This window comes from Carcharhinus amblyrhynchos, chromosome 3 (genome assembly GCF_965287045.1).
Source record: "Carcharhinus amblyrhynchos chromosome 3, sCarAmb.v2.hapA, whole genome shotgun sequence".
NCBI classification, from domain to species: domain Eukaryota; kingdom Metazoa; phylum Chordata; class Chondrichthyes; order Carcharhiniformes; family Carcharhinidae; genus Carcharhinus; species Carcharhinus amblyrhynchos.
In genome coordinates, this window is record NC_137326.1 from 21413185 (window position 1) to 21425844 (window position 12660).

The 12660-nt window shown below is 41.6% G+C and overlaps 1 protein-coding gene across 1 annotated transcript in view; it reads left to right on the forward strand.

Moving 5' to 3' along the window:
* The window catches only part of atg7 (ATG7 autophagy related 7 homolog (S. cerevisiae)), a 142397-nt gene that overhangs the window by 16677 nt on the left and 113060 nt on the right, over positions 1–12660 (forward strand). The window contains exons 9-11 of the mRNA XM_080181948.1: positions 2486–2576; positions 4960–5104; positions 6294–6452. Of these exons, the coding sequence (XP_080038074.1) occupies positions 2486–2576; positions 4960–5104; positions 6294–6452 (395 nt within the window). The remainder of the gene's footprint in view (positions 1–2485; positions 2577–4959; positions 5105–6293; positions 6453–12660) is intronic.

Genomic DNA, 12660 nt, shown 5'->3' on the forward strand with positions numbered 1-12660 from the left:
AAGAGGACATAAGTATAATGTAGGAAAATTTGAAGTTGTCCATTTTGGCAGGAGAAATTAGAAATAGGCATATTATCTAAATGGTGACAGATTGTAGCAGCACCTGCGTATCTTAGTACATGAATCACAAAAGGTTAGTATGCAGGTGTAGCAAATAACTAGCAAGGCTACTAGAATGTTATTACTTATTTTAAGAAGAATTGAATACAAGCATAAGAAGGTTATGCTTCAGTTATATATAGCTTTGGTGAGGCCACATTTGGAACATTGTGTACAGTATTGGTCTCTTTATTTAAGGGAATATGTCAATGTGTTCGAAGCAGTTCAGAGAAGGTTGACTGAATTATTACCTGGATGGAACAGGCTGGCTATCTTATGAGGAAAGGCTGAATTAGCTAATCTTGTATCCACTGAAGTTTAGAAGTGACTTAATTGAAGCATCAAATATCCTGAGGGGTATTGAGAATATGGAAGTGGAAAGAATGTTTCCCTTGTGGGGAAATCTAGAAAGGGGGGTGACTATTTTAAAAAAAAAGGGGTTGGTTGTCTATTTAAGACACAGACAAGGAAATTTCTTTTCTCTGAGAATTGTGAGACTTTGGAATTCTCTTCCGCATAAGATGTATTAATGTTATCTGCTCTTTGAATATCTTTAAGGCAGAAGTAGATAAATGAGGGGGTGAAATATTATCAGGAATGAGCAGGAGCTGAGGTTAAACTGAGATCAGCTATAACCTTACTGAATGGTGGAGCAGACTCAAAAGGTGACCTATTCATATGTTTGTCTTAATGCTGTTAACTTCCTGGTCAATGTGATTGGCTACCAACTACTTGTTGAAATCACTGCTACTGCACGTCAAGACATTGCCATGTTTAAATTGCCTTCGGGAGAAAGGATAACCGCAAGATTACTCAATCTTTATGGGTGGCTTGCTTCAAGGCAAAATCCAGACCTATTAAGTGAAAAGAATACCACGATATATAGGAGCAGAATTATGCCATTCGGCCCGTTGAGTCTGCTCCACCATTCAATCATGGCTGATCAGATTCTTATTCCCTTTCTCCTGCCTTCTCCCCATAACCCTTGATCCTCTGATTTGATCGAGAAGCTCTGTCTTAAAGACATTCAATGACCTGGTCTCCACGGCAATGAATTCCACAGAAGCACCACCCTCTGGCTGAAGGAATGCCTCCTCTTCTCAGTTTTAAAGGAGCGTCCCTTCACTCTGAGGTTATGCCCTCGAGTTCTAGTTTCTCCCACTAGTGGAAACATCCTCTCCACGTCTGCTCTATCTAGGCCTCTCAGTATTCTGTAGGTTTCAATTAGGTCCTTGCTCATTCTTCTAAATTCCATCAAGCTAGACCCAGACTTCTCAAACGCTTCTCGTATGGCAAACACTTCATTCCTGGGATCATTGTTATGAACCTCCTCTGGGCCCCCTGTAAGGCCAACACATCCTTCCCTAGATATGGGGCTCAAAACCGCTCACAGTATTCCAAATGGGGCCTGACCAGGGCCTTATACAGCCTCGGCAGTACATCCCTGCTCTTATATTCTAGCCCTCTAGAAATAAAGATTCTAGAGGGCTGGAGTAAAGATTCTACCTCTTAATAATAGACGCTTGATGCACTATTTCTGGAAATTACTATTACTGATCAGGCTTTTCTTAAATGCTTGGCACAAAGGAAGTTTCCATAAACAGACACTCCTGTGTTCTGATACCTGCACTGTTGAATATGCTGTGTATGGGATAAAAAGCTTAAGAGTTCCCTCAAATTATTGTATTCCTGGAGATAACATGAGATGTCCATCAAAATAAGAGCCAATTTTCTTGATAGGTTGAATAATACAGTGAGACACAGAAATGCATTTGCAAGTACAATACTTAAAAGACAAAATCACTTTGAGCTCGGAAAGGGTGAAACCACAAGTCTTGGAGCACGTATCCACGTTAAGCACCAGTCCGTTTGCCATTATTAAGGTTGACAGGATTCATTTTTGCCTTTGACCAAGGATATTTAGTGCACTGAAGTATTTCCAGATTCATGTAATCACAGTGAATTGTATGAGGATGAAATATAACAGTTGGAAACCTTTGAGAATCGTTAAGACAGTTGGACTGTTTCTTCACGATCAGTTTAAAAAAATAGTCATTCATTTTTTGAGGAAAAGTGGATCTGTTTTCCCAAGAAAGGAGAATGTTAGCACATTTGACATGAAAGTGGATAATGCCAGATCTGATGAGTTGGCTGAAGACGGAGTTTGCGACTCGGGTGGACCCATTTCTTTGTACTATTTAGATAATGATCCTCTCTCTCTCGCTCTCCTCCCTCCCACCCCCCGCCCCCCGACGTTAAATTTAGCTTCATTCTTACAAAGCTGATTGACTTGCTGTCCAATTTTGCCCTTGCTTTTATTTCCAATGTTTCAAAATGATGCATAGTGGGCGAGAAGCAATCCTAACTTCTTAAAATGAATTTGCAGATTGCCCAAAGTGTGTTGGCTGGGAGAAAAACCAGAAAGGAAGCCTGGGTCCAAGGATGGTCAATCTCAGTGAATGTATGGACCCTAAGAGGTAAATTAGCATCTTCCATCCAGTCTAATCCTTGATATTAGGCATGTTCAGGGCATGGACTTTAATCAGAAACCCTCATGTTAAGTACTCTAAAATGTGAGAACTGATCAGAAGAAGTAAATGCATGAGTGGCTCCTTGATCCTGCTCCCTAGTCAATAAGATCAAGGCTGATCTGATTGTGGCCTTAACTCTACTTTCGCTTCTGCCCCTTCACAATTCTGGACTCCCTTAGACCAAAAATCTGTCTAATTTTGGCTTTTTATATGTTCAATGACCCAGCTTTCACTGGTATTCAGAAAAGAGAATTCCAAAACTTAATGATCCTCTGAGAAAATAAATTTCTCATCTCCACCTGAAATGGGCGGCTCTTACTTTTTAAATCATGCCACGTCATCCAGATTCCGGCACAAGAAGAAACATCATCTCAGCATCTACCTTTGCCAGCTCCCTCAGAATTTGGTGTCCAGCCCTATCTCCATTCACTGCAGGGGGATGGGAAAATCCTGCTGGCACGATGGGTGATAAGATTCTGGCCTATGTGTTTTGTTAAGATCACCTCTCATTCTTCCAAACTCCAATGAGCATGGGCGCAGCCTGCTCAACCTTTCCTCATAAGACAACCCTTTGTCCCAAGAATCAGCCTGGCGAAGTTTTTCTGAACTGCTTCCACTGCAAGTTTATCCTTAAGTAAGTAGACAAAAATTGTATACACTACTCCGGACACAGTCTCATGACTGCCTTGTACGGTTGTAGCCAGACCGCCTTGCTTTTAGATTCCCATCAATCTTGCAATAAAGGCCAACATTTCAATTTGCCTTCCTAATTACTTTATCTGCAGGCTAACAATGACATTCATGTACAGAGACACCCAGATCACTTTGTAGTCTCACCATTTAAGTAATGTTCTGTTTTTCTATTCTTGTCCAAGTGGACAACTTTACAGTTTCCCATATTGGGGCAGTACAGTGGTTAGCACTGCTGCCTCACAATGCCAAGGACCGGGCTGGATTCCCGGCTTGGGTTACTGTCTGCGTGGAATCTGCATGTTCTCCTGGAGACTGCGTGCGTTTCCTCCGGGTGCTCCGGTTTCCTCCTATTGTCTGAAAAACATGGGTGCATTGACCATGCTAAATTGATCTCAATTCCCTATTAATGTAAGTCTACTTGTGACACTAATAAATAAGCTTTAAATTGGACTTCCATCTGCCGATTTTCTTTGCTCGTTCACGTACTCGATCCAAGTCTCTCTGCAGACCCTTTGTATCCTCTTCTCGGCTTGTTTTCCTACCTATCTTTGTATCATCAGCAAATTCAACTACAAAATACTTGGTTCCTTCATCCAAGTCACTAATGCTGATCATTAGTAGTTGCGGCCCCAACATTGATCCTTTTTGCTCTCCACATACATGTTGTGTAACCCCTTTCCAATGCACTCTTGCTAACTTGTACAAATCAGAATTTTTTGTGATTTTATTCAATTTTTGGCCACCGTTTTGCCAATGGGCAAAGTAATGAATGGCAGACTATCCATGATCAAATTAACTTAACATATTTTGACATAATTTAAATTGGAGTAAAATTAGACTTTATTTTCCTAAATGTTGTTGGAAAATTGTACACATTGTATATCTTTGAGTTTCTTACCAAAATAGGAGGTGGCATGGTGGCACAGTGGTTAACACTGTTGCCTCAGAGCCAAGGACCCATGTTCAATTCTGGCCTTGGATCATTGTCTGTGTGGACTTTGCACATTCTCCCCGTCACTGCATAGATTTCTTGCTTGTGCTCCTGTTTCCTCCCACTGTGCAGCTTAAGTGGATTGATCATGCTAAATTGCCCTTTAGTGTCAGGGGGATTAGGAGGGTAAATACATGGGATTACAGTGAATAGGGCCTGGGTGAGATTGCTGTCAGTGCAGGCACAATGGGCCGAATGGCCTCTTTCTGCACTGTGGGGATTCTATGATTCTGCAATATTGTTGGGGAAACTACCTTTGAGTTACATAATCCTGAAAATAAAAAGTTTATTAAAAATATCACATCAATGGACAAGGACAGCAGGGAGATTAATGAGTAATCTTTATCTCAGTGCACATCTGTGGGAATGGTCTTAAATGTGACATTTTGATTAATTTGCATAAGTGTGGTAAATTTAATATTGTAAATTGAGGCTTTTGAAATGGCCACATCTTTATTTTAGCTGACCGTCGCCACTTGGGGGAAAAAATTCTTTATGTGCATGTCAATATTTAAAACAAAAAAATAGGAATTATGCTTTCTGTTAAATATGTATGACTATTCATAAGAAGTAGGTTGCAATGCTTCAGTAAGATTTTTTTTCTGAATTCGGCAGATATATTATTGTTTTTCTCTTCTGTTGAAGACTGGCTGAGTCATCGGTTGATCTCAATCTTAAATTAATGCGTTGGCGTCTGGTACCAACCCTTGGCCTGGAAAATGTTGTGACTACTCGGTGCTTGCTGCTTGGAGCTGGGACACTGGGCTGCAACGTAGCGCGGACCCTAATGGTAAGGGAGTTTTCTTATCCAGTTTGAATTTTTTTAAAAGAGCACATGTTTCAGCACAAACCACATTTATTGCAATTACAAGTTGAAATTTGGGGCTAAAGAGATCAAGGGATATGGGTAGGGGGCAGGATCAGGATATTGAATTATTATTGTTATATTTATTGAGAAGCCTCTGATACGTCCATTGGGGTGTGGGGCAGTTAACCTTTTGTTCTGATGGGGGCCAATAAGTCCCCAGGGTCTGATGCTCTGCATCCCAGAGTAGGCCCCTAGAAATAGTGGATGCAATGGTAACCATTTTCCTTTTGAATGATGCCCCCATCTCCATGGGGTCAGTCTTGCTGGCTCTTTGAGGCTCCGCCTTGCCAGAGTGATAGTGCAGATCACACCCACTCATTATATTTGGACTAAAAGGCTCAAAATCTGGAGAGAAAACTGATCTGTGGAGCTGGGGAGCTTCACACTGGCTTTCTATCCGAGCCTGAAGGAGACATTTTGATAGGGTTCCCCGTGATGTCCTTATAATGGATGGACAGAAAGTAAATACATTTCATCAAAATCCGCAGTAACAATGGAGAAAACTATTTAGCCTAACCAGCTGATTTTTTTTTCCCGATCCTTTTACAAACTGGTTGAGCAGAAATAGATGTGCTCCCTTTTGAATGCTTCAGTGGAATTAGTATTTACCACATTGAATAACAACCTGTTCCAAATGTTCAATAATCTCAACACGTGGTCAACATTGCTGCCTCACAGCACCAGGGACCTGTGTTCGATTCCCAGTTTGGGTCACTATCTGAAGCCTACACGTTCTCTTGTCTGCTGGTTTCCTCCGGGTGCTCCGGTTTCCTCCTGCAGTCCAAAAGACGTGCTGGTTAGGTGCATTGGCTGTGCTAAATTCTTCCTCAGTGTACCTGAAGAGGCACTGGAGTGTGGCAACTAGGGGATTTTCACAGTAACTTCATTGCGTTCATTCATTCAGCTACTTGTGACGAATCAATAAACTTTATCAGCCATTCCTAATTGCGCTTGAGAAGTTGATGTGAACTGGCCCACTGGAGTCATTGTGAAGTTAGTACACTCAATGCTATAGTACCAACAATCGGAAACTCCAGGTGTGTGTAAAAAAAAAAATTCCAGGACTAGATTGAGTTGCTTCTGAAATAACTTGTCCTCGTTCTTCTTGTAGGGTTGGGGAGTAAGGCAGATCACCTTTGTAGACAATGCAAAGGTGTCCTATTCTAACCCCGTGCGTCAGTCATTGTACGAGTTTGAAGATTGCCTGGATGGTGGGAAACCTAAAGCACTAGCCGCTGTGGAGAAACTCCAAAAAATCTTCCCAGGCGTGGTGAGCAGTAGTTTTACATTTTTTACACGTTATTGTTATCTGTGCTGTATCAAGAGCAAGGCTGACTTTAGCTTTGGACTGTTTCAGTGCCAACTCGTCACTGTACTGCCCTGTTAAATCATAGCTGATGGAAATGTTTTTGGTAGTTTTAAATTTAAAAAAAAGTAAATGCGTTATAAAGTAAGATGGCACCGCAGTGAGATTTCAGCAATTAATGCTGTTTGTAAAAATGATTTTATGTAAGTGATTTGACAAGTTTTATTGGATAAGTAAGTATCACATTGTCATGTGACAGATCTATAATGTTATGAGGTCATGCTTGAAGTTGCTTATCCCTCTCTGGCTGCTTTGTAAATCCATCATATGCAAGTGTTTTACGTCTGTATTATTCTCCAAGTAGTCTTCAATTGGAGACTGAAACATCTCTCGCCACATCAGGTAGCAAATTTGTTGATGCAATTGCTTTGCCAGTGAGACAGGAGTATTCGTGCCAGAGGTAGTATAGGGCAGGTACAATTTTGTCTTTTAAAAAATGTTTTGACAGTTATATGGGTAAGATGGGTAGAGGGATATGGGTCAAACGTGGGCAATTGGGACTAGCTTAGTGGTTTAAAAAAAAGGACAGGATGGATAAGTTGGGTCGAAGGGCCTCTTTCCATGCTATAAACCTCCGTGACTCTCTCCACATCCATCTCTGTGTTTCACCAAACTAGTAATAGTTGGAATTAGCAGAATGTGTGTATTTTAATTTTTAAATCCTTGAGATTGCAGTTGTGACAGGAGGGGGGTGGGGGGGGAAACTGTTTTATTGAGTGTTAAAATGCTCTTGCACGCTTTTAGCCTACATGAAAAGATGACTTTTGTTCTAACATTGTTCCTAAAGCTGATGAGAAAAATATTCCATAATGGAATCCACACTTTATTTTCTATATATTTTGAGACACATTAGATTTTTGTTAGTGCAAGGATAAGCTTGGTATTGTTTTGTATCCTTTCTATCTTCTTTGTACATCTGTTCCCAGCACAAAGATATTAGATGGCAAATTCTCCTTTCTAATTTCTCTTCTGGGGTTGAACACATGTCCTATTTAGCTTGATGAGTTGAAGGTGTTGTGTTTTGAATTTCTCTGCCCTGTTTATAAGGCAATCTATTATGCATAGGAACAGGTGTAGGCCATTCAGCTCCTCCAATCTCCATTTGTTAAATCGGATCATAGCTGGTATGTACTTTATCCTTGCAGTTTGTCTCTGTTACTCTAATTTAACAAAAATCTGTGAATAAAAGTAGAATGCTGTGGATGCTGGAAATCTGAAATAAAAAGAGAAAGTGCTGGATAAACTCAGTTTTGCCCATTTAATTAATCCATCAATATCCCTTCCATTTACTGCACTACTTTAACTTAATGGTGCGAAGGGGTATGGGGAGAGCGCTGGAGTATGGTGTTGAAATAGAAGATCAGCCAAGACCATGCTGACCAAGCTCGAAGGGCCAAATGGGCTTCCCGAGTCCAAGCCATTTATAAATGTAATGAAAAGCTTTTGCCCCAGTAAAACTCCCTGGGCTCCACTACTCATTGTCAATTCTCTATTCCAGTCACCGTGGGGATAGCATGGTGGTTAGCACTGCAGCCTCACAGCGCCAGGGACCTGGGTTTGATTCTTGGTTTAGGTGACTGTCTGTGTGGAGTTTGCACATTCTCCTCATGTCTGCGTGGGTTTTCTCCAGGTGCTTCAGTTTCCTCCCACAGTTCAAAGATGTGCGGGTTAGGTTGATTGATGGTTAGGTGCTAAATTGCCCCTGTGAGGGACTAGCTAGGGTAAATATGTGTGGTTATGGGGATAGAGCCTGGGTGGGATTGTGGTTGGTGCAGATCTGAAGGGCTGAATGGCCTCCTTCTGCACTGTAGGGATTTTACGTTGGTTGCAATTCAATGCATCCTTACTTTTGTTAACAACCTCTTAAATGGAACTTTGTTGAATGCCTGCTGAGTCCTTGCTGGAATTGTGCCTACTTAAAGCCAAATATGATACCTCTGACAATGCAGCACTCCCTCACTGCTGCACTAGAATGTTAACCTAAATCTTTGTGTTCAAGTTTTTATTTGAACCAACAGATTGCAATATTCTCCTGTGTCGGTATGGGTTTCCTCTGGGCGCTCCCTTCAAAAGAAGTCCAAAGATGCGTGGGTTAGGTGGATTGGCCTTGGTAAATTACTCCTTAATATCAGGGGGATTGGCAGAGTAAATATGTGGTGTTGCGAGGATATCTCAGGCCTGCAGAGTTGTCGGTGCAGGCTCGATGGGCCAGATGGCCACCACTTGCACAGTAGGAATTCTGTGAGAGTGCAGCTAGCTGAGACAGGGCACTTTGTGGTACATGGCAGGAGGTGAGACTGTTGAAAAGGGAGGAATGAACTCAAAAGACTGACCTGGTCACTTAATTAGAAACAAATCAGTGTTTTCACAAGTTTACAACTAACTACCTAACTGTAAATGTCCAACACAGTCTTTCTGTTGGACCAGGAGTGCATTAAAGCTGCTGGAAAAAAAAATTCACACCTGGAGATTCGGGTATGATCTCATGAGCGTTTGGTTTTCCCCAGCTCCGCATATGTTGCACCCCACCTTCTGTATTTCCATTTCCAACAGTGCGAACAGAATTTGCTCTTTATTAAAAACACAAGTGGCACAGGGGTTAGCACTGCTGCTTCACAGCGCCAGGAACCCGAGTTCAAGTCCCAGCCTGGGGCCACTGTCTGCGTGGAATTTGCACGTTCTCCCCGTATCTGCATGGGTTTGCTCCAGGTGCTCCTGTTTCCTCCCACAGTCCAAAGATGTGCGGGTTAGGTGCATTGGCCATGGTAAAATGCCCCTTAGTAACGGGGTGGGGGGGTGCTAGCTAGGATAGAAGCATGGGGTTATGGGGATAGAGCCTGGGTAGGATTGTGGAGACTTGGTGAGCTAAACAACCTCCTTCTGCACTGTAGGGATTCCATTCCATCTCAAGGAACTTGTTTTAATGCAAGTTTAATTAGAGCACTTAAAATCGTATTAATTTCAACTTTTGAGAGTTTATTATTTTTCAGTGCATTTGGGGGGGAGGGGAGCAGAAAGGTTTCTTTTATCACGATTCACTGATCTTATATTATATATTCGGCATGAGAGCCTTTTTTACAATTGTGTTCACTCACGTTTGATTCATCTTCAAAGCCTTTTAGATTTGAACACTTTCATAGGGCTCTTCAAGATCTGCTAAGCCCTGTTTGTACGTTGCGTTCAACTGATGCTCAGATGTGCAGCGCTGAATGGATTGAGAAGCGGACAGACTGATTTGTTGCTTCTTCTGCTTGAAATTTAACCAAATAATTGTTAAATAAGTTGCTCATTGTTGCTTGCTGTCCTCAGTTAAAACTGAGCCAACCAGTATGAATGAATGGAACACTGGAAATCCCCTCCGAAACCTGGCTTACATATCTGCTTCTTCAGTTTTAAGTTTATTTATTAGTGTCACAAGTAGGCGTACATTAATACTGGGCGTATGGTGGCACAGTGGTTAGCACTGCTGCCTCTCAATGTCAGGGACCTGGGTTCAATTCCCAGCTTGGGTCACTGTCTGTGAGTCTGCACGTCCTCCCCCTGTCTGGGTGGGTTTCCTCCAGGTGCTCCGGTTTCCTCCCACAATTCGAATTATGTGCTGGTTAGGTGCATTGGCCATGGTAAAATGCCCGTTAATGTCGGGGGACCAGCAGAACAAACACGTGGGATTACGGTTTGTAATTAAATTCCCAGCGCTAGGGAGAACCAGAAGATATGAAATTGGTTGTGTTTAGTGATGCTTCACGTGTCAGTCTACCAGATGGACATTCAAGTGGTGCTGGATTCATAATGTTGCTGGTAGGTAGGGAAGGAAAATGTTGCCTCTTGGCCTGGTAAGCAAAGAAAACGAAAAGGGTAGTCAAAAACACTTTGGCAGCTGAAACCCTAGTGTTAGTGGAGGCGTTGGTTATAAGGGTGTATTTGTCTGACACATTAATAGAATTATTTTTTATGGGCACATCGGGTAAGGAAGTACCAATTGAGTGTTATGTGGACAATGTTCACTCAGCAAAATGCGTAGTGGAGAAAAAAAATAAAGAATTGATTTGGCTGGCATTAAGCAAATATTGGAAAACAAGGAAGTTTCCAAACTTAACTGGGTCAGTGCAAATTTACAGGTATCCGACTGCTTTACTAAAAGGGGTGCACGTACTGGAAAGTTATTAAGAATACTGGAGGACAGCTATCTTAAATTATTTTGAATTTTTTTTAAAAAAAGGCCAAAAGGAATGTAACCAGTGATAACTTTGTATTGGATGTAATGTGACCAATAAGAACAAAACGTGAGGATCAGCTGTCCCAGTAAATCATGGAACCAATTACAGAGTGATGGAATAGTCAGCTGACCAACTGATTCACTATAAGTAAAGAACTATGTAGAATTGTGACTAATGAAAATACAACAAAACTTACTCCAATTTATAAATCAAGGAAAGGGCTTAATAAAGACACGTCATTACTCCATCCCCACGGCCTTGTCCTGGGCCAATCCAAGCTCTCCACAATGCTACATAGTTCCTTATTTATAGTGAGTCAGCTGACTATGACATCACTCCAATTGGTTCCGTGGTTTACTGGGTCAACTAATCTTGCATCTTGTTCCCATTGGTCACCTAACATCCAATATAAAGTTGTCACTGGTTACATTCTAACATATGGGGATGGGGGCATGATTGGGATTGTTGTCGGTACAGGCTCGATGGGCTTAAATTCTCCCACCGTGTACCCGAATAGACGCTGAAGTGTGGCGACTAGGGGATTTTCACAGTAACTTCATTGCAGTGTTAATGTAAACCAATTTATGACTAGTAAATAAACTTCAGTCGCCACACTCCAGTGGCTAACCACTGTGCCACCGCTCCACCCTCAGTTCGATGATTCAACCTTCCTATATTTCTCCTTCATAAAAATCCAGTTCTCTTTGGTGCATCGCAAAGAAGTCCATCCCTTTGTGCTGGAAGCAGTAGATTTTGCCATCAGGCAGGCTCCTGTGTTTGATTTTAGAATGGCCTATTTCCTCCCAAAGTATGCTTTCTGTAATCTGAGAAATACAGCTGGATTGTCCCTTCCTGATTATTTGTTAAATGGGACTGTGGAAACTCTGCAGGCGGAGAATTTTATTATGTACTCGACCAGCGCTGTAGAAGCATGCATTAGACTATGGGAAATCTGTGGTTTATTCGTCATGGAAGTACAATAGCTGTGCCATCTTTGAAAAGCTGAGCAATTAGTCTCATTCTCCTGCTCTTTCCTCGTTTTCTGAGAAGTTGTCCTTTCCAAGGATACAGCAAACTTTATTTTAAAGGTTATAAAGGATTACATGAAATGTCCTGCATGGAAACAGACCGTTCAGCCCAGCCATTCTGTCACCTCACTTCAGTTATTCAGCATGCCTTTCTATTTGTTTTTCTGCCACTGTGTGTCTTTGGTGGAGGGCGTTAATGTAGGTGCAGGGGGTACCAATCAGGCAGGCTGTTTTGCCCTGGATGAAGTCTTGAGTGTTGTGGTGTGTTATGTTGACTTTGCTTTTTTTTAAAGAGTACACAGTAGTTAGCATTGATTGTTTGTTTTGTTGACTCTTGTATATCAAACGTTCTTCTACTTGTAAATTTAGTAATCTTGTGGCTTTATTCTCTTTGTAAATACGTGGGATTCAAATTTTGTCTATTTTAAATAAAATATTACTTTTCCCTAACCGGATGGTAACAAGCGTTGTCAGTACAATTTCCCTGTGCTATCTGCAGGTGCCAGTGCCAGGTTGATGATGCATCAATTTAGTTGTTCATGATTTTATCTGTTATGTCAACAATGAAAAATATTTGATTATTCATTGCTCTACTATTGCAGTACTTGGTTTCAGCCAAAAGAGGGTGTTGACATATTGTGACAAACCCTCTTTACAGCTAGTGATCAAAATATGTGGTGCTTGAAGCATTAATTGAGCATGCATTGTCCGCAAGATTTTTAAAATTTTTTTTTGTTCATTCATGGGACATGGGCGTAGCTGGCTGGCCAGTGTTTATTGCCCACCCGTAGTTGCCCTTGAACTCGGTGGCTTGCTGGGCCATTTCAGAGGGCAGTTGAGAGTCAACCACATTGCTGCGGTTCTGGA